This window comes from Tupaia chinensis, unplaced genomic scaffold, assembly GCF_000334495.1.
Source record: "Tupaia chinensis unplaced genomic scaffold, TupChi_1.0 Scaffold140086_1, whole genome shotgun sequence".
Taxonomy (NCBI): domain Eukaryota; kingdom Metazoa; phylum Chordata; class Mammalia; order Scandentia; family Tupaiidae; genus Tupaia; species Tupaia belangeri.
In genome coordinates this window covers 909,292-930,870 of record NW_006199965.1, presented here as the reverse complement: position 1 = coordinate 930,870, position 21,579 = coordinate 909,292, and the positions used below count along the sequence as shown (strand labels likewise).

The 21,579-nt window shown below is 42.6% G+C and overlaps 1 protein-coding gene and 1 pseudogene across 1 annotated transcript in view; one reads left to right on the top strand and one right to left on the bottom strand.

Annotated features, from left to right (window-relative positions):
* Nucleotides 1–14,036, top strand: part of LOC102489040 (signal-regulatory protein beta-1) — a 27,525-nt gene extending 13,489 nt beyond the window's left edge. The window contains exons 3-6 of the mRNA XM_027765979.1: nt 6,162–6,476; nt 11,634–11,951; nt 12,519–12,615; nt 13,212–14,036. Coding sequence (XP_027621780.1) covers nt 6,162–6,476; nt 11,634–11,951; nt 12,519–12,615; nt 13,212–13,290 — 809 coding nt within the window. The 3' untranslated portion in view covers nt 13,291–14,036. The remainder of the gene's footprint in view (nt 1–6,161; nt 6,477–11,633; nt 11,952–12,518; nt 12,616–13,211) is intronic.
* Nucleotides 8,722–9,695, bottom strand: LOC106736434 (60S ribosomal protein L36 pseudogene; annotated as a pseudogene).
* Nucleotides 14,037–21,579: the final 7,543 nt, after the last annotated feature.

The following is a 21,579-nucleotide window of genomic DNA, read 5'->3' as shown; positions in this document are numbered from 1 at the left end:
CTGTTAAGGCAAAAACTGAAGATAAGGTAGTGATGTCTACTTTATATATTTGGTCTTAACTCTACCATTTTAATTAGAATTCCCTGTATCCAAAACACTGCCTTTTACTTATTAAAAGACATTTTAGTGTGGTTTATGTATACTATCAAATAAAGAATATGTAACACTTTACATATTTATAAATGATTTGTAAGGTCAGATGCTTTTAAAAGTCAGTGTGACAAGATTTAGTAGCATGTTAAATTATACCTTTGAATTCTATTATCTAAGTCAGACTAAATTATATTTCAGAATTGTTAGGCAACTGTCCAAAGCCACATAGAAACTGAAGAACTACTGTATGTGTGTGATTGGTAATGGTGTTTTTGCCGATGTATTAGAAGGATTAAAGTAAAGGAGATATACCATCAGCATAGTTTGTAAATTATGCCATCATAAGACTTAAGATAATTAAAAACCAAATGATAGATTAAAAAAAATGCAACTTATAGACGAAGAGTCATCATCTATGCACACACACACACACATACACACATAGATAGCTTCTTTTTTTCTTTTTAGAATTATTTATTTAATTTTATTTATTCATTCATTTATTTTAATTTGACCAGAGAGAGACACAGAGAAAGGGAAAGTGAGGAAAAAAGCCACCAGGTCCAGGACTCAAACCATGGTCTTCCATGTGGGAGTGTCCAGCCCCTCAATCACCACATCAACTGCTGGCCCCCCACACATAGATAGCATCTAACAATTTAGGAGTAAAAGGCCAGCAATTTTCCAGAATTATAGGTAACAGATATGGAAAAACAAGTTATAGAAAATGAAATATAAGTGTCTTTTAAACATATAAAAATAAATGGGTTTCTGTCCTGGGACCTCCCAGACTACATGAGGTAAAATAAATAAGTAAAAAAATAAAATAAATGCAGAGACAGTCTATGGCACAGTGGTTGAGGAAGCCAGATCCCTCACGGTCAACTGTGTTTCAAATCCCAGTCCCAATGACTTGAAAAACACACCAGATGCATGTGTGAACGTGTTCAATCCCAGTCCCAAAGAGAGAAATGGAGGAGAAGAGATTGCAGCATGAACATGCTCCACTGAGGAGTGCTTTTACCCTCTCTGTCTCTGTCTCTGATGAGCATACATACCCTTGGCAATTAAAAATAAACACATACATGCTTGCATACACACAAATTAAAACTACACTGGGACATGTTTTTCATCTATCTTGCCCAAAAGTCAAAAGATTGACAGCATTGGGGAAGCTATGGGGAAACAAGTACTCCATATTTTGCTTATAGGAATGTAAAATCATATAACTCCTAAAGAGGTGAAATTGACGATATCTAGCAAAGTTACATATTACATAGACATATCCCATATGCTTATTGCATATACAGCTTATGGAATTACACATTATCCTGTGGCTCAACAAGGTCACTTCTAGAAACGTATCCCAAAGATCTACTAACGTAAGTGCGAAATGACATGCTTAGGCTCTCCCTTACAATACTATATGTAAGAACAAAAAACAAGCTAAATAAATTATGGTTCAGTTACACAAATGGGTCCTAAGCAACTTGGAAAGGCTATGAGGGAGGCCAGCAAGTGGTCTGGTGGTTAAGGTGTTGTACTCCCACATGGCTGACCAGAGTTCAAGTCTTGGACCCGGCGACTTACTTTCTCACTTTCCCTTTCTGTCTGTCTCTTTCTGGTGAACACATGTGCCCTATAGCAAATCCTTTTTTATTTTTAAATAATTATTTATTTAATTTTGTTTATTCATTCATTCATTTTAATTTGACCAGAGAGACACAGAGAGAAAGAGATAGAGGGAAAATGAGAAAGCAAGCCACCAGGTCTGGGACTCGAACCATGGTCGACCATGTGGGAGTGCCCAGCACCTTAACCAACACTCCACCTGCTGGTCCCACTATAGCAAATTCTTAATAATAATAATAATAATAAATAATTAAATTAAATTCATCTTAAGGGGGAAAAAAGGCTATGAGGAAGAATTCAGCTCATGAGTTGACACTGCTCCAGAGTGACCCACAGGATATCACTAGATGGGAAAAGCAATGAGATGGCATGTGTGGGCACAATACTTTGTTGTTAAGAAGAGAGAAATAGGGAACCAGCAGTTAGCGTAATGGCTATGTCACTGGACTCCCACATAGTCGACCGTGGTTCACGTCCTGGACCCGGTGGCTTAGAACTCACGCCGGGCGTGCGTGCGTGCATGCCCAAGATCCCAAGAGGAGAATGGAGGAGAAGGGATTGCGGCGTGACCATCCCCCCTGGGGGGTGATTTCTCGCTTTTTGTCTCTCTGTCTCTCTCAAGCGCACGAGCCCTATAGTGAAAAAGTCACAAAAAAAAAAAAAGAAGAGAGAAATACAGGCTTATACATATTTGCTTATTTAAAAAAAAAAAAACTAAAATCCAATTTTAAAAATTTATCTATAAAAGAGGGAGGGAACAGAGTGAAAGAACCAGGGATGAAAGCTAGACTTCGCTAACTGAACTTTGACATAAGTTTTGACTTAGTAAACACATGAATGTTTCAAATAATAAATAATCACAATTCAAAAATATCTTAAATTCCTAAAAATCTAAATTATAAAACTACTCAAACTTGCTATATATTGATGGCTTACCTAGACAAATTATTTCAAGATATTTTGTTCTAGGTTTTTATGTGTGTAATAATATTTCATTTACGAGAGAGGGAAACAAAGACAGAGACAGAGACAGGCATCCCCGAGAGGGTCCCCCCCCCCCATCACAATCCACCCATCTCAGCCAGTCTAGATCACGGGCTCTCAGCTAGCCCAGATCACACGATGCACATGTACCCTGTGTACTCTGAGAGGTCCCAGGACACAAACCCATGACTTTGCCCATGCGGGCACAGTTGTATTGTTACTGCACCACCATCTGGCGCCATTCCTAGAGACGTGAAAAAACATTTTAGCTTAGATTCATTGAGAAGCCTACCCTGAGTCAAGGATTTGCCAAGGACTTGGAATCCTAGAAGGAGAGTGGTAAAGTCAGACCAAATCAATGTATGTCCTCAAGCCAACTACCACTCTGGGCGAATGGAGCTCTGCAGTTGGGAAACTATGGGAAATGCTACAGTATGTGGAAAATTCAGCAGAGTCAATTATCTGTTTGATTTTTTTTTTCCAACAAATAAATGGCAAGGAAAAAAAGAGGAAAGGGCCGACAGGTGGCATAGTGGTTAAGGCTCTGGACTCCCACATGGCTAACTATGGTTCAAGTCTCAAGCCCAGTGTCTTGAGGATCATGACAGGCATGTGTGCATGCATACCCAAAATCCCAGGGGGAAAATGGAGGAGAAAGGATTGCAGTGTGGCCATCTTCCCTAGGGGGTGATTTCTTACTTTCTCTCTCTCTTTCTCCGCCTCTCCAGTGAACACATATCCCTATAACAAAAGTCTCTTTAAAGAGAGAGAGAGAGAGAGGAAAGAGGGACTACTTTAGATTAAAAAGCATTTAAGAGACCTCAACAGAATGTAATGGATGGACCTTGCTTGTATCCTGATTCAAACAAATAAACTGTAAAATTACATTTATAACATAAACATCCATTTTAATGCAGGCAAATTGTAGATGATTTTAAGGACTTACTAAATTTTAGGTATGATAATGAAGAGAATTCTAAACTTTTAAGTATACATGCTAAAGTAGCTATGTATAACTAAATGATAGAGTATATGGTATTTGCTTTAAAATAATCCAACGTCTGGCTTCCTTCACTTAGCATAATGTCCTGTAAGCTTATTCATGTGGTCACAAATGGCAGAATCTCTTTCTTTTTTAAGGCTGAATAACAGGGCCAGCAGGTGGTGTAGTGGCTAAGGCGCTGGATTCCCATGTGGTCAACCATGGTTTGAGTCCTGGACCCAGCGGCTTAAAACTCACACCAAGCACATGTGTATATGTGCCTAAAATCCCAAGAGGGAAATGGAGAAGAGATTGCAGTGTGGCCAACCCCTCCAGGGAGGGGGGTGATTTCTTATTTGTGAGTGCCATGGACAAGGTGGTGCAGATGTTTTGACAAGGTGGTCATTTTATTTCCTTTGGGTATGTACCCAGAAGAATTGCTGAGTTATATCGTGGTTTTATTTTTAATTTCTCTTACTTATAGCAGAATATAAAAACAAAACAAAAGCAAACAGCTCGAATACACATAAACAGAGAGAAGAAAGGTGGCTGCATCGGTGGGAGAGTGACAGAAATGGGGAGATGGAAGTCCAAGTGTACAAAACTGTGGTTACCTAGGAGGAAAAGTCTCGAGATCTAACACGCAGCATGAGGATAATAGTTAATAATATTTTATCACATGCTGGAAGTTCACTGAGAGTAGATTTTTAGGTACTTTTACCACACACACACACAAGAGGTAATTCTGTGGTATAACGGATATATTCATTTGTTTGACTGTAATCATCCTTTCACTAAGTACACAAATATCGAAATATCATGCTGTACACCCTCAGTACATAATAAAAATTACATAGCCCAGTGCGAGGGACGTATAGAGGAAACAAGATCAACTGCTTGTTAGTAACTGTGAAGAGCTCATGATACGCACTTCCTTGTTGTTTTCTGTGTGTTTACACATCATCATAAGTCATTTTTTTAATCCACATGTGTATATCCTCCTGAAAAACTTTTATACACTCCAAGAGAATATGTACCCAGAAATAAGTCTACTGTAATATTTAGCAGTTTCAAATGTAGTTGGAGTTATACTCATCTGGCAAAAATGTTCGAGGATGAATTTGGTACAAGTTCATAGAAAACTAAGCAAATAAGGGACCAGCAGATGGCATAATGGTTACATCATTGGTCTCCCACGTAGTTGACCGCAGTTTGAGTCTCAGACCCAGTGACTTAAAGCCAGGCACATGTGTGTGCATGCCCAAAATCCTGAGAGGAGAATAGAGGGGACAGGATTGTAGCATGGCCATCCCCCCCACCCCAGCCCCAGGACATGGGGGGAATGATTTTTCGCTTTGTCTCTCCAGAAAATGTGCCCTATAACAAAAATCTCTTTAAAAAAAAAAAAAAGGAAGAAGAGAAAACAAATAAAAATAATGAGGCCACTAAAAACTTCCAAGGGACAGGACTGTGGCCTAGTAGTTAAGAGAGCCAGATCTCAAATGACTGGCCACAGTTTAAATCCTGGTCATGGCAGCTTGTAAAACATACCAGGTACATGTGTGCACAATCTTCAAATCCCAACAGGATGGAGAAATGGAGAAGGGATTGCAGTGTGACCACGCCCCACTGGGGATGATGGTGCTTCATCTCTCTTCTTCTTTTTGTCTCTTTTTATCTGTCTTTTTTGTCTCTTTTTCTCTGGCAAGTGCATGCACTCTCTGGCAATTAAAAAAAAAAATAGTCACAACACTGTGTTAAACAAGAACGTCATAGTATTACATGGCCCAATTGTGAACAATACTCATTTGGCCTGAATAATACAAATGTTAAATACTGATTAAAAAAAAGGATAATGTGTCTATGATAAAAGGATGAGAACAGGGAAAGTGTGGGTGGCACGTGAAGGAAGGCATAGAGAGGTAAACCATCAACTCCTGTAATAATGAGTCCATCCAACAGCACAAGCATGTCACTTAGAAACACAGCGAGAACTGCCCAAAGAATCAGCTAAAATGGTTAGAAGTGACTGATCTGCAGTATTTGCAAGGAGAGGAAGCTAGGTTCTTCTATTTTGCAGGATATGCCTTCTATGACATGTTATATGACGTACTTTGAGAGAGAAAGAAGGAAGAAGGGAGAGAGTGCAAGGGGAGGGAGGGACAGACGGAGGGAGGAGAACAAGAAATGACCTGGCCAGGTCTGCATTTCAGCAACATCACCATAATCTGGTTTCTATTGATAAATGTGGGTTGGAAGAGTTGAGAATTAAAGTCAATGAGGCCAGTTGGTTGGCTGTTAGAATTAAAAAGGAGGAGGAGGAAAATTATGAAGAGGGAAAACTGAGGATAAGAGATTGGGATGGCAAGTCCATCCGGGTGAGCCAAGAACGTGGATGTTATCTTGGAGAGTAACTTACTATCTTCATTTTCTCCTCTCTCTTTCCTCTCCACCCTTTCTCTGATCAAAGCTAAGCCTACTCTTCCACAGATTTTGGGTCCCTCCAACAGGGCTGGCCCAGGCCAAGTAATAAATCTCACCTGCAAATCAACTGACTTCTTTCCCGAAGACGTATATGTGAAATGGTTTGAAAATGGCATGGAGCTTCCAACCTTACAGACTCAAGTCTTTCCACCCGGAAAAGCTTTCTCCTACACTGTCGTCAGCACCACCATAGTGAACCTTACCTTCTCCTCACTCCACTCGCGGGTCACCTGCCAAGTGGCTCACAGTGAACTGCAGAGCCCCCTCAGAGGGCATGCGGACATCTCCCAATTTTTCCGAGGTAAGCACTGCCAATCCCTGACACACACGCACACACACACACACAGGGCCAGCCTTTGGTGACTACTACAGGCTCCCCACTGGGTGCACGCCACCTACATTCTCCCATCCATTCCCCAACAAGCCCACAGTGGGGCAAGTCTGAGGTTCCCGATTTTATACAGCATCCTCCTCCCACATAATGCCATGATTGGGTCCTTCTTTTTCAGAGCTCCCTTCCCTCCAATATCTTCAGGAAGTGGAAGTTCATTCATTCGACAAGTACTTATTGAGCAGCTGCTATGGGGTGGCATTATTCTAGGCGCTGGAGACTCCATGATAAACAGAACAGACCTGGCTCTGCCTTTCTGAGTTCACAGTCATCTGAACCCCATCAGCCAAGACACAAACAACAATATGGTTATGATTGGTAATATTTGCTATGAGGGGAAAGAACAGATGCTGAATAGATGAAAACAGGAGAAATCGAGTTTACTCAGGAAATCATCCCTCATATAGAGAGAGCTTCTAAAATTTTAGGAGAAAAAGGCAAGCGACTTCATAGAATTATGGGCAACAAATATGAAAAGACAAGTTATAGAAAATAAAATACAAACGTCTCTTAAACATAAAAGTATGTTCAGTCACCTTCATATAAAAATATGTACAAATTAAAACCACACTAGGACATGTTTTTCAGCTATCTTGCCCCAAAAGTCAAAAGTTTGATAGCACACTCTTGGGAAAGTTACAGGGAAATAGGTACTCCATATTTTTCTGATAGGAATGCAAAATTATATAATTTGGACAGGATGAAATTGGCAATACATAGCAAAGTTACATATTACAAGACATATATTGGGTCGTCAGAAAAATCATGACGTATTGGGTCATTGGCAAAGTCGTGACCCATTTTTGCATAGAAAAACATAGAAAAATATGTCAGGACTTTACTGAAAACCCAATATTTTTCCAATATGCTTCTTAATCCCAATCCGGCATCAGGAGAAGGAGCAGTTCTGAAAACATAGAAAAATATGTCATGACTTTACTGAAAACCCACTATTTTTCCAATATGCTTCTTAATCCCAATCCGGCATCAGGAGAAGGAGCAGTTCTGGCTACGTACCACCCCTTTTTTTTGCTCTGATTCCATGTTCATTTCCCCAAAGTAAAGCCCAGGTTGCTGTGTATTGGCTCAAACCTTACAGAATGTGGAAGGGAAAGCAAAGCAAATAATCTTCACTATTCCCGAAGGCCCTTTGCCTGGCCTTCACAGTATCCCCAGGGGTCTGTACTTTCCTTAGCCCCAACCAACCTCAGCATGACTGAGTCCCACTTCCCTCCTATGGATGGGTGGATTCCTTTCAGTGGTCCAGAGCCTCATCTTTCCTTCTCTCCAACTTAGTCAGAGAAAATAAAAAAGAATCCATTAATAGTACCATAATCTCCATAGTCAATATCATCCCCATTGGAAACAATTTGTGGTATTATTGCAAATGCTAAGACATATTACTCAGATGCTTCCATGCCAAAATAGAAATCTGTCTTGGTTTAGCCAAAAGATACTACAAGAGAACTCTAGTCTAGAAGTTGAATGTTAGCCTCTACTTTGAGCATCCCAAAGAAACCACAAAGGCCTTGTGTCCCTATTTTGTTCAGATGAAGAAACTGAGGTTTATCAAAGTAAAGTGAATTACCCAAGGTCACTTGGTTCTTAAGTTAGCATCCTGGAATTTAAATGCTCCTCTTCATAAGACCATTTCTGCTCTTTTCTATAAAAGCCACTCATGCAGAGATACCAGAAAAAGGGATCCTTTCCCACCTTCCCCAAAAGAAGTCCAGTCATTGTCAGCCCAAAGAGTCCTGTTCTCCCAACCCTGTCTGAATCCATGGATTCTACTGCCTTCTCCTTATAGAAACCTTCCATCAACCCAGTCATCCAAAACAGAGACCTGTTCTTACCCAACCCATCACCAAGTTCTGCCAAATTTCCCTCTCAACTCTCTTTAGAACCCATACATTTCATTCTCCTGCCACTACCCAAGTTAAAACCAAAGTCCAGGGGACCAGTGGGTGGTGTGGTGGTTAAGGCACTAGACTCCCACATGTTGACTACTGTTCAAGTCCAGGACCTAGTGGCTTGTTTTCTCACTTTCTCTCTCTCTTTCTCTCTCTCTCTCATCAATTTTTTTAAAAAAAATAATGACAATAAATACAATTAAATATATAATTCTTTAAAAAAGAAAGTTTAAGCTAATATTACCTCTTATTACCTCTTACCTGGACAATTACAACAGCTTTTTCTTTCTTTTTTTTTTTTTCTTTTCTTTTTGTTTTAGATTAAGTTAGGTTTTATTTGCATGGGGCAGGGCTCAGTCCTCAGCAGCCACTTTCCCCATTGCGGCCAGGACGTTGCTTAGCTCCTTGCGCTTCCTCTTCATGGGGATGTGTGTCCCCATCTGCTTCTTGAGGAACTTAAGGGTGCACTGGTCTTTGGACACTTTGAGCAGCTCCATGGTGCACTGCTCATAGGGGGCAAAGCTGCACACCTCCGGGATCATGTCGCACATGAACTTGGTGTGCTTGGTGAGACGCCTGTGGTGGCGCCTATGCCTCGGCTTGCTCATGTTCTTGGTCACTTTGTGGCCCTTGTTGAGGCCTACGACCATGGGGTAGCTCAGAGCTATGACTGCGGTTCTCCAATGGCTACTGAGGCCGAAGGCGACCATTACAACAGCTTCTAACTGGTCTCTCCTATCTGTATTACTCAGGATAGTCCATCCACCAAACTCCTAAGAGACAAGGGAAGTCTATAAAGGAAACCAGACTTAAACTTTGCAGTATCCCAGCTCTGCTCTTGGGGAGAAAGTATTTACTCAGATGTTCTCAACAGCAATCTTGAAGCATTTTTATTCATATTTCCCTAAAATCATTGTGAAGAACTATGTAGCCCATGCTACATTTTAAAGATGACTTCTAAAATTTTTCATCATAAGCTTAAGTAGTTACCCAGGACATAACTCCTGGTTTTTATATCACTCTGAAAACATTCAATAGAAAAATAACATCATAGTGATTTAACTTCCGTTGTCATCTATTTAAACAAACATTAAGAAGCTCTTTTAATAATCAGAAATTTTATATAATTTTCTTCCTAAAACTGAACTTTTATCAGGATAATTCTTATTATCCTAAAGTAGTATAGTTTTATAATAAAAGCCTTTTATCAACCACAATAGTATGCATACACATATCACAGAGAACTATGAGGACACAGAGAATGCCAATGTAAATGTGTACATAAATTGAAATTAAAAACAATTTTTCTTAAGACCATACAATTTTCAGTTTTGACTTCTTTTGGATTGGATTATATGGTTGATGGAATCAATCTACGTATATGACAAAATCGAGTAATTATTTAAGTAGGAGCCAGCAGGTGGTATGTTGGTTAAGGCACTGGACTCCCACATAGACAGCTGTATTTCAAGTCCTGGACCTGGTGGCTTGAAAAATCACACCAGACATGTGTGTCAGCACACTTAAAATCCAAGGAGAATGGAGAAGGGACTGTGGCATAGCCATCTTCCTTGGGGGGTGATTTCTCACTTTCTCACTGTCCTTCCCTTGCTCTCTCTGGCAAGTGCACATACCCTGTGACAAATACCTTAAATAATAATAATGATGATGATGATTTAAATAGCCATTAAAATGTTATTGGGAATGCAGTTCAGTGAGCTAGATGGGGCGTTTATGATGCATTGATTAAAGCAGGCTTCCTGGCCAGCAATATTTTGAAGTATCCTTTTATTTAATATTCCAAAGTCTTTACACCAAGGGCAATGCCCCACAGCTAGATTTATGATGTGTTGAAAGAAGATCTTTCTTTATGAAGTAACAGAAAGGAAATTGAGAAACAGGTGGTAGGGGAGAGTGAATTGGCCTTGACGCTTATTCTTGGGCAGATCACTTTTAGAAAAGAGTTCCACAAAGGCTCAAGAACTGGAAACGAACTGTGTTAAAACGATCAGTATCTGTGTTCTTTAGAATGTCTTCAAGCAGCCCCCGAAGTGAGCATCAGTAGGTGAGCTGGTGTTCAGCCTGACGATGAATGCTTCGTCTCACCCACGCTCCCTCTCCTTCACTTTGATCTTCTTTTTGAAGTCCTTGGAACACACCAAGCTTTACCCGAAGAACCCTGCAAGCTTTACCCCCAAGGCCTTTCCCACTGCCTGAAATACCTGTGTCCACCCACAACTCAACCAGTGTCCCCATCCTTCTTCCCTCCCCCGGCACCTTTGCCTACTAACGTGGTAACAAGGTTACATAATAAATTCTCCCCACACTTATTCCCATATTCTAAATTCATTCCAAATCCTCATAATTAGTATGTTTATGGACTCTGTGGTTCAGGAATTCTGAGGAAGCTGAGCAGGGATAGCTTGTCTCTGCTCTGGGATGGCTAAACCTCAGCTGGGTGACTCAGGCCAGAATCACCTGAGGCTCCTTCTTGGGACTGGCTATTGGCTTGGGGCCTCAGTCTTCTAGACAGGAGCTTCTCTTAGTCATCTTTCCACATGGGCTAAATTGGGCTACCTCATCGCTTAGTGGCTGTGTTCTAAGAGTAACTATCCCAAGAAAGACAAACCTAGGTAGAAGCCATATCAACTTTTATGATCCAGCATTGGAAGTGACATAGTGCCATCTTTGTTACACTGTGGTCATCAAGGTAGTCACAAGACTTACTCAGATGCCAGGAGAGCAGAAATAGGCTCTCCCTCTGATGGGGAGTGACATGGTTCTGAGAGAACATGTGGGACTTGCTGGATCTGTTTTTAGACAATACCATCTGCTACATATAGTTCACTCCTATTCATCTTTTATATTTCCATTCAAAGGTCACTTCCTCTGAAAGTCCTTCCACAGCCTGTCCACCTCCAGGCCAGGTCAGCTGTCCCTGTGGTAGGCTCTAGGAACCCCCCATGATGGTCATGAACCTGTCTTTTGCTCCCTGTCCTCCGCACCAGAGTGGGAGTTCACATGAAGCAGGAAACATGCCTATCTTGCTCTCTGCTGTATTCTAAGAACTGAACACAGTCCCTAGAAAGAGATGGATGCTCTTTGAGCATGTTTTGCACAAAGGAAGAAAGTAACCAAAGAAGGGCTATTGTTTCAGTTGTGTCTGCAGTGAACATATCAGCATACCAAGTCCCAAGACTCCAGGCAACCATCCTCACCTGCTGTGTGCAAAAGTTTTACCCTGAAGATACTCGAATAACCTGGCTGGGGCGGAATGGATGTTTCGAGAACTGTTCAGCCTTTACTCGCACCAGAAATCCAGATGGCACATTCAGCCAAGACTGTCATATCCTGGTCAGCACTTCAGAGTGGGAGGACAAAAGGCTGTTCACCTGCCAAGTGTGGCAGGATGCCCAGGCACTGGTCCAGACCAGCACGCAGATGAGCGAACTGAGAGAAGAGCAACAGAGTTTAGGTGAGTAAGACTAGAAGAACCAAGCAAATCAAAGGCTCAGATCTAAAGAGACAGGCTGGCCTCAGAGGCTGGCTCTGCCATGCTGGCCAAGTATGACTTGGGAATGTCACTTCCCCTTTCTGAAACTCAGCTTTGTCATCTATAAAATAAGACAGTTTCCATTGTGAAAGCTCTTCAGAGCATTGTACCTTAGGTCCCCAATAGCAGTAAACATGGCTTTCATCACACAGCTGGGTCCAGATGATGCTCATTTACCAGATACTCCTGCAAATAATTAAGTTAATACGAAACATCATTCTCCAGTTCCCACCCATTCTCTCTCAAGTCGTTCAGATTCAACAGATGACTGAATGCCTATTATGTACTTTGCTTGGGTGCTCTTCCCTGATACAAAGTCATTCTAAAACGTGTTGTGGACCCCTTTTAACGATAAGGAAACAGACTCGGAGAGGTGAGGTGACTCCCTCCAAGAGCAGGATGCAGTCTTGGTACCTGGGTCAGGAGTATGACTGAGCCTTCCTGGGGGTGAGTGGAGGACGTAGAAACTCTTCCTGATATCTGTCACAGGAGCTGCAGTGTCCACTTCCCTCTTTCTCCTTGGATGGAAGTTGTTACCTCTGACTGCACTTTCTGTCATCTTTGTTCTCAGAAGCCTCCTTTCAAGGTAAGGGGGGACCCAAGATAGGGGTTGGGTTCTCAGGGGTAGGATTCCAACTGACAAGTGCACTGTGAGAAGAAAGCCAGGGGGCCTTCTCATTTCTTCTCTACTTTGAAGGATATTGAACTCAAAGGATTCCTGATAGTTGTATCCCAATCCCTTCACCCTTCCCCTCTCTGTCTTTCGTACCGTACATTCAGCCAAAACTGCAGGTGCTGGGGTCAGCAGGTGACGTGGTTGTTAAGGCGATAGACTCCCACATGGCCAACTATAGTTCAAGTCCCAGACCTAGTGGCTGTCTCTCTCTCTCTCTTTCTCTCTCTCTGTAGCAAATTAATAACAATAATAATAATGATAATGATAAATGAAATTACATTTTTAAAATGCAAGTGCCCCTGGTCAGAGCAGGGGTGGGGAGCATTTAGGGAGGAAGAGAAAGAAGGAGTTGATATGAAGACAACACTCTTGAGTGGTCTCTAAGGAGAGGTCTGAGAAGAACAAGAGCTTTGCCTCAGCTTCCTGCTTCCTCTACAGGTCACAGGCACTGCAAGCACATCCCTCCTCTGTGACATAAGACCCTCAGTCCCTCCTGTCTTCTCCAGGAAGACCAGCCCTGGAGAGGGACCTGCCAAGATGCCTGTAGCTGCTACTCCAGCTTCTCCTGCCTCATCAGCCTTCTGAGACCTGTTCTGCACTCGCTGTTCCTCCCTGTCTCCTGCAACCCCCAGAGGATGTGAGAGCATAGACCAGAAAGGTCAGTAGTAAGAAGTGGACCTTCATTCCACCCAGGAATGGAGTTTCTGTGGAGATTCTGACCTCAAAGTCCATGAACCTGACCAAGAACTCCCACAGAGGCAGGACAAGCTCCAACCCAGAGGGAAACACATATCTGCAATTCTGATGGCCCCTTCTCAGCTCCTTGAGGAAAGCCGATTTGGGTTTGCTCAAGGAGGAACTTGTGGGCACACAAGTTCTGCCATGAAATCTTTACAGCCCCATCATTAAAATGGGAACTGAAGGTAGTGATTATAACCAAGGAGCATATGAAGAGATACCAAACCTCATTAGTAATCAGGAAAAGCCAGTGAAAAACCACACTGAGATGCCATTTTACTCCTGTTCAAATAACAAAAATAAAGAAGCAAACTGGTCTTTCATACATTGCTGGTTGGCACAGAATGGACACAGCTGCTTTAAAACACGGTTTGGAAAATGTTGCATTGAACATCTATATGCCTTAGAACCTGACATTTTTACTCTGGACACTCTTGCACTTGTGCACCAGGAGATATATACAAATGCACGTGTAGTTTAACATTAGCAAGACCTGAAAACTATCCAAATGTGCACCTACAGGATGATGGGCAATAAGTTTAGTTCAATCACAGAATAACATGTTATATAGCAATAAAAATGAATTAACTACAGCTACACGGAGTCATGTGGATCATTCTTAGCAATAAAATATTGGCAGGGGGAGTAAATGCCAAAAGATTTCATATCCCATGATACTCGTTTTATAAAGCTAAACACACCCAATATTAAATAGTTTTATGACTACACAGAAATATAATCAAACTCATATTTATAAAAAAAGAATAATGAACACAAGATTCAAAATATCAGTTATTTTACAAGTAGGGAGGCAGAAAGATGGGAAGATTGGTTATATATAGGTACTCAGAGATTATATTCACGGCTCTAGCTTCCCTGCTGAATGGTGGCTTCATGAATGTTTACATTACTAAAAAAAAACAAACAACAAATAGAATAACAAGGGACCAGTAGTTGGCGTAATGGCTATGTCACCGGACTCCCAAGTAGTCGACCGCAGTTCAAATCCCAGTCCCGGTGGCTTAAACTCACGCCGGGTGCATGTGCGTGTGTGCCCAAGATTCCAAGAGGAGAATGGAGGAGAAGGGATTGCAGTGTGGCCATCCCCCTGGTGGTGATTTCTTGCTTTCTGTCTCTCTGTTTCTCTCTGTCTTTATTTCTTTTTTTGTAAATAATGAAAAATAGAATAACAAGATCGATATAGGTATGTAGGAGGAAAATAAGTGGTTGGATGATTGGAAGGGAGACAGGGAGGGAGAGAGGGAGGAAGGATTGATGGATGGACAGATGAACAACAAACAGGCGAACAGAAAGATATATGGGCAGGCAGATGGATGGATGGGTAAATAGACCAATAAAGAAGGTCATGCCTAAATCAAAGACTTAGAGTACCATGAAGCAAGAATTGTGATAAGTAAAATTCTGCATACTTAAGATCCAAAGGAAAAAATAAAAGGACATTAACTGGAGACCCCCAAGTTACCTTTCTTTAAAGTTCTTGCTATAGTGCACGTGTACTCACCGAAGAGTGTGTGAGAGATCAACCCCCTCCCCAGGGGGTGTGACCACACTGCAATCCCTTCTCCTCCAGTCTCCTTTCAGGATTTTGGGCATACATACACATGTGCCCATCATGATTTTCAAGCCACTGGGTCCAGGACTCGAAATGCGCAGCTAGCCAGGTGGGATCCAGCATCTTGACATCCTTCCCATCTGCTGGCCCCTAACCCCAAGTTCCCTTTTTATTGTGACAGTCTACAGTTCTGTATAAGGAAGGAAAACAAAGCTACTGGTGCACCATGGGTCTGGTACTTCATATACAGTAGTATCTCATTCATCCTCATATCAGCCCTGCATGATAGGCATCATTCCCCATTTTGCAGGTGAGGAATGTAAGGAAACAGCCCGGTGTTATGCAGAAAACAGTTGAAAGAACCAAGAAACCCAGATTCAAACTCAACTCTTCTCAGTGCTTTACAAGGAAGCACCACTCCCCCCCCACCCCACCACCACCACCCCAAGGGTTCCAGATCCAGGCGGGATCCAGCCTTGAACACTTGTAGTCACAGAAATAGAGAGGGAAAGGCTAAGCCCAACTTCCTCTCAGGCACGAATCTTCTCTTCAATATTTTCTACTCATAGCAGAGCAGCATCAGCTTCAACACCCCCATCCCCAGCCTCCCAGTTGTGGAGCCTTGAAGATGCCTTGGTCTCCTTCCTTTTCATCTCCCCCTGGAAGCAGGGCCTAGACTAGGGTGAGATCAAGTCCTAGGGAGCAAAATGAAGAAGACATTCATTCTCGGGGCTGAGCAACGGTCATATGAACACGTGTAGGACCTCGCCTGCATACATTTTGTGCCCCAGGTGCCCTAAGTTTCCAAGTCCCGTTGATTCTGTTCTTTCTCAGTCATCTGCATGGCTGCTCAATCCTCATCAGTGCTTACCCCCATCACTCCAGAACCCTCCTCAAAGGACCTGCTCTGGAGACGCCAATCTATTCATTATATCAGAATGGCCTTTTACAAACATTTGCTCAAAAAGGTTTAGGTAAGGGGCCGGCAGGTTGTGTGGTGGTTGAGGCACTGGACTCCCACATGGGTAACTATGGTTTGAGTCCAGGATCTAGTGGCTTGCTTTCTATTTTTTTTAGAATTTTTAAAATAAGGTGCACGCTCTCGGTGGAGAGACAGAGAGACAGAGAGACAGAAAGCAAAAATTGTGCCCCCAGGGGAAATGGCCACACCGCAATCCTTTCTCCTCTATTCTCTTCTCAGGAGTCTGGGCATGCGTGTTCACATGCCTGGCATGAATTTTAATTCACTGGTGTCCTCAGTGAGCCCAGCCTAAGGTTTCCATATAAATATTAGCTCATTTCCAAGAAAGTTATGCCTCCTCTTATTCCCAAATACTACTGAGTGTATTCTCTATGCTAAATACTGTGTAAACACTGAGCACACATTGATGAATTTTGGTAAAAATAATCTCTACCTTTGTGGAGTTTACAGTCTGATGAGGACAGATAGAATAGAAAGAAAGGAGAGATGGGTATGGAGGGGAGGAAAGAAGGAAGAAAGAAATATAGGGTTGAAAATGTGATTTCTGTTTTGAAGAAAATGAGGGGGCCAACAAAATAATAGAGATCTTCACGGGAGTCAGGAATGAAATGGCAGCTAGCTAGGCCAAATGGTAGAGAAATCTCGACTCAGAGAAAGGAACCTTTCTGCAGACCCCTGAAAGTTGCAAAGAGCTAGGGAAATGCCTTTTTGTTAGAAAGAACCTATTGTGCTAAGCCTTAATGTAAGAAAGAGCTTGAAATGTTCATGAAGAGGAAAGGAGCAGGGGAGGGGGACGGTGGAGAGTGAGTAATGGGGCATGAGATTATGCTGGAGAGATGGGCAGAGACTAGGTCATGCAGGGATTCTCATGGCAAAGACTTGGTTTATATTCAAAGACTAGAAAGACACTGGACATTTATGGGACACAGAAGTGGGATTCTATCTGTTGTTGATAATGTGTTTTGAATCCTCAGCTGAACTGATGCAAAGTGTGTTCACATTGGGTAAATTCGACTTACAAGCAAAGCAATGTATAGTGATTAAATGTCTAAAATAAAAATAATAATAATAATATAATAAAGAAACAAATGAGCCATAAGAAGGGGGAAAAAAAACATAAAGAAAGACATTGGAGAGCTTTTATCTGTCTGTTTTTGTAGAGGTTTTTGCCTTAGGGTGCATGTGCTAGGGGTAAGGGGGAAAGAGACAGGCACAGTGAAAGGGAAAGTGAGAAATCAGCCTCCAGGCAAGATGGCCACACTGCAATCTCTTCTCCTCCATTTTCCTCCTGGGATCTTGGGCACGCACATGCATGGGGCATGAGTTTCAAGCTACCGGGTCTGGGACTGGAACTATGCTTGGCCATGTGGGAGTCCAGTGACATAACCACTATGCCATCTGCCGACCCTGACGTTGGAGAGTTTTAGTTCACAGAGTAAATTATAAGATCTGACTTACAAGCTTAGAAATCACCATGACTCCGATGGGGCCAGTAGGTTAGAGGAAAGCAAGTCATCAGAAAATTCAAGTATGAGGGTACTGCAGGAAACCAAAAGGACGTGTGAGTGACTTGAGCTAAGACAGTGCCAGCAGAGATGCAGATAAACTGACTCATGAGAGCAGCACCTAAAAATGGAAGTGACAGGTCTTGCCTGGGGACTAAGTATGAACAGCAATGGAGAGGGAGGAATCAGGGGTGGCTTCCTGGTTAGGCTGAGCAAAGGACGAGATGAGGCAAACAGGTGGAAGAATAGGTTTGGTGGTGGGAATTAACAGTTCCGTTTTAAGCATGTTAAATATAATGTTTGTTCGTCATCCAAGTGGAGATGTTGAGTAGGCAGATGGACAGATACGTCTGGAGCTCAGGAGAGAGGTCAGAACGGAAGAGATATTTTTGGAGTCATTGGGTCTGTAAAGCTGGTTGCCAGGGCAGCCAATCAGCAGAGTTAAAATATCCAGATTTTCCTTTTCTGTCCTTCTGGTCTCCCCACAGCCCTTGGATGCAATGCAGTCTTTAGGCTCTAGTACAAAACAAGTACAGGCATGACCTGTTCATTTCAGCATGATCGTAAATATAGGTCCTTTTCCTTTTCATATTTACTGAGGGTTGTTGGCATGTTTCTTCAATAAATCATATTTCAAATCATTCAATATGGTCTCACATAGTGGCCAAAAAAGGAGCTGATATTGCAGAAGGTTAGGAATGTTCTTCTTGGTCCCCATTACCCTGGTGATACTCAGTAGCTTCCCTGGAGACTGGGGAAAGGCCCTAAGAGCGACAGAGAGAGAAAGCATTCACAAGGGGGAAGTGAAGCCGCTGAGAGATGCTCACCTTTAGCATCGTAGCCCATCTGAGCTTTTGGTGTCTCTCAGTCCAACCTCTTTTCTCCAAGTCCAGTTTCCAGATAGGCAAGTTGTGTTCTAATGAGCACTGGTCAAAAAATAAAGCAGTGCGACTTCCAGCCACCATCCAGGTATGCAAAGAAGTTTACATTTTTTACATTTTCTTTAATCAACATAACTTCTATTCGAAGAACTCTTTCCATGAACTAAATCCTTTTTTACTTTCCATGAACTAAATCCTTTTTTAAAAAAATTGTATGGGCATGGTGGCGCCCGCCCTATGGCCAAAAAAAATTTTTTTAGAGAGAGATTTTTGTTATAAAGCATGTGTACTTGCCAGAGACACAGAGAGAAACAGTGAGAGAAAAAGTGAGAAATCACCTTCTGAGGGGGATAGCCATGTCGCAATTCCTTCTCCTCCATTCTCCTCTCAGGATTTTGGGCATGTAGGCACACATACTCAGTGTGTTTCAAGACACCAGGTCTAAAACTCAAATTGCAGTTGGCCACGTGGGAGTCCAGCGCCTTAACCACTATGCCACCTGCTGGCCCCACCATGAACTACATCTTAGCAACTCAAAATCTCCATCAGAGCAGGTTCTTCCATTCCCATTCCCAGTGGTGTCTGTGGCATTTTCGTGACAATGGTACATGCAGGTATCTGCTAAATCCATCACCTTGTGCAGCTCTTGGCAACTGATCCACACAAATGCCTCTGGCATGAACTTCTGCCTGCCCTCAGGGCTGCTCCTCACCCGCTGGCTTTGGCTCCATCCACAATCCTCTCAAGTACATAGGAACATTTGGCTACCCTGGCACCCCAGGAAAACTCTGCAAGGTGGGCTCAGGCTCTCTCCACCTAGGCAGAGAGCATATAACACATTCTGCTTTTCTGTTGCCAGGCCAGGCTGGGACAGTAAGTCTAGGAACCCTGTCACCAGGAAAGGAAAACATAAATTTATCTGACTCTCCAAATTTGACCTGGGTTTGGAGGAGCAAGTTGCAGGACCCTTTTCAGGGCTCCTCCAGTATTGGTCCCCTCCAGCTCCTGTCCTCTCGCCTGCAAATTGGGCAACGTTGTCTAATCCCAGCAGGCAACTGAGTGAGAGAGGAGGAGATGGTGGGTCTGGCTCTGCAGGGGCCCATATTTTTCCAAATTTTTGCATCTTTCATCTGGATTTCAGCTTTTGAAACCTAAAAGTGCGTTTGTTCTGTTTCCACAGTGACAGCCTCCCGTGAGGCAGATGTGTTACATTTATCTGCTGCCTAATTTGGTCACAATAAAACACACAACACTGAGGGGAAGGCATCTGTGAAAACTGGACTGCAGAGCTCTGCAGTGACACCAGCAGGCAGCTTTATAACGATCCAGCAGAAACCTCGACAATCCAATATTTAGCCCATCCCAACCCTGTGAACATACTTAAAACCATCGAATTGTACACTTATGTGGGTGAATTATATCCCAACAAAGCTATAAAAAGGGAAAAAAATAGAGAAATTACAGTAACATGAGGGATATTGTGTAAAGCTATTAAGTTTCAGTTGTTTGTTCTAATAAATACCAACTTGACTTTGGGAGAGAAAATCTAATTCATTCAACCACACAAAACATTCCAATTCCATATGTGCCTTATTCCAACAAATTTCCAACACCAGTAAATGTGAAAAGAGAAAAAAAAAATAGTGAGTTTTACAAAAACCATTTGGAGCCCTCATTTTTCCCCAGATTCCCTGTCTGAAACCAAAAATATACATAGAAGGCAAATTCAGACAGTGGCTGTTACCCGATTCTCAGACCCCAGAGCTCCAAATCTACTGCCTGTAGTTTCCCATGACACTTTAATAAAGGTAAGTGTGGGATTCATTCAGATAAAAGATTTTTTTTTCCATATCCAGACACTGAGGTAGTATAAGTTTGTTTTGTGTTTTGTTTTCCCAGAAGACGCCAGACAACTTTCCTTCACATCTGATTGACCAGAATCTTAACATGTATCCCAATCTCCACCAGCACTCAACCAGCTCCCACTGTCCAGGAGCTAGGGCTGCCATAATTCGCTTGGTCCAATGAAGATTCATTTCTGGGATGTGGGGACAGATCTAAGTTCGGCTGAAAGCCATTGCTGAACCAGATGGGGATTCTGTTAGGTTGGAAGGGAATGTGGCTGCAGAGAGGCCCACCCAAGGGTATCTCACAGAGTGGGTGGTGAATTCAGTGAGCTGTGGAAAATTGCACCCAGAGAGGATGTAAAGCACTGGAGGTTTCCAAACCCGGAGGTGGGGTACCAGATGCTTGCCAGAGAATATTTAGGTTCCAGGAACCAGAGATATGGGAGCCTCATCAAATGTCCCCAAGGAAGAGCTGGGCATGGAGAGACTGAAGCAGCCGACAGAGCCAGCCACTGTCAAATGAGTCAGTTAAGATTGGGTAAGGGGGACCAGCAGTTGGTGTAATGGCTATGTCGCTGGACTCTCATGTGGCCGCCCACAGTTCTAGTCCCAGACCCTGTGGCTTAAACTCACGCTGGGCACAAGTGCATGGGTGCCCAAGATCCCAAGAGGAGAATGGAGGAGAAGGGATTGCGGCGTGGCCATCCCACCTGGGGGGTGATTTCTCATTTTCTGTCTCTCTGTCTCTGTCTTTCTGCCGAGCACATGCGCCCTATAGCAAAAACCTCTCAAAAAAAAAAAAAATGGGCAAGGAACCATGGCCCCAGCATCCCATATAGACCAATAACTAGGGTTCATCGCATTTGCCCCTTATGCAGCCCAAGAGTAGGATGGGGAGCCATGGAAAACTTTAGCTGCTATTGCTTTTCTCTCTCCAACCTTGGTGACACAATTGCTCAACCTAGATTAGATCAGTTAGAAAAAGAATTTTAAGTGACATACTTATTCATCACAAAGGGGGAAAAAAAGAATACAGGGAAACACCTGGCAGACATCACTAAATAATCAAAGTGAATGTCACCAGTCATGGGATAGATTGAAATCCCATCTTTTCTAACTGGAGCAATGAGAAGAACACAGTGTCACTTCTGGGTGTTTCTGCCAAAGATGCCAAACCCTGACTCTAATCATGAGGAAGTATCAAAAAATCCAAAATAAGGATAGTCTGCAAAATAACTCATCTGTACTTTTCAAAAGTGCTGCGATTGTAAGGTGAAGAAAAGAGGAATTGTTCCATGTTTAAAGGACACTACAGGGATGTGTGCAACTGTGCAACTGGATTCTTTCT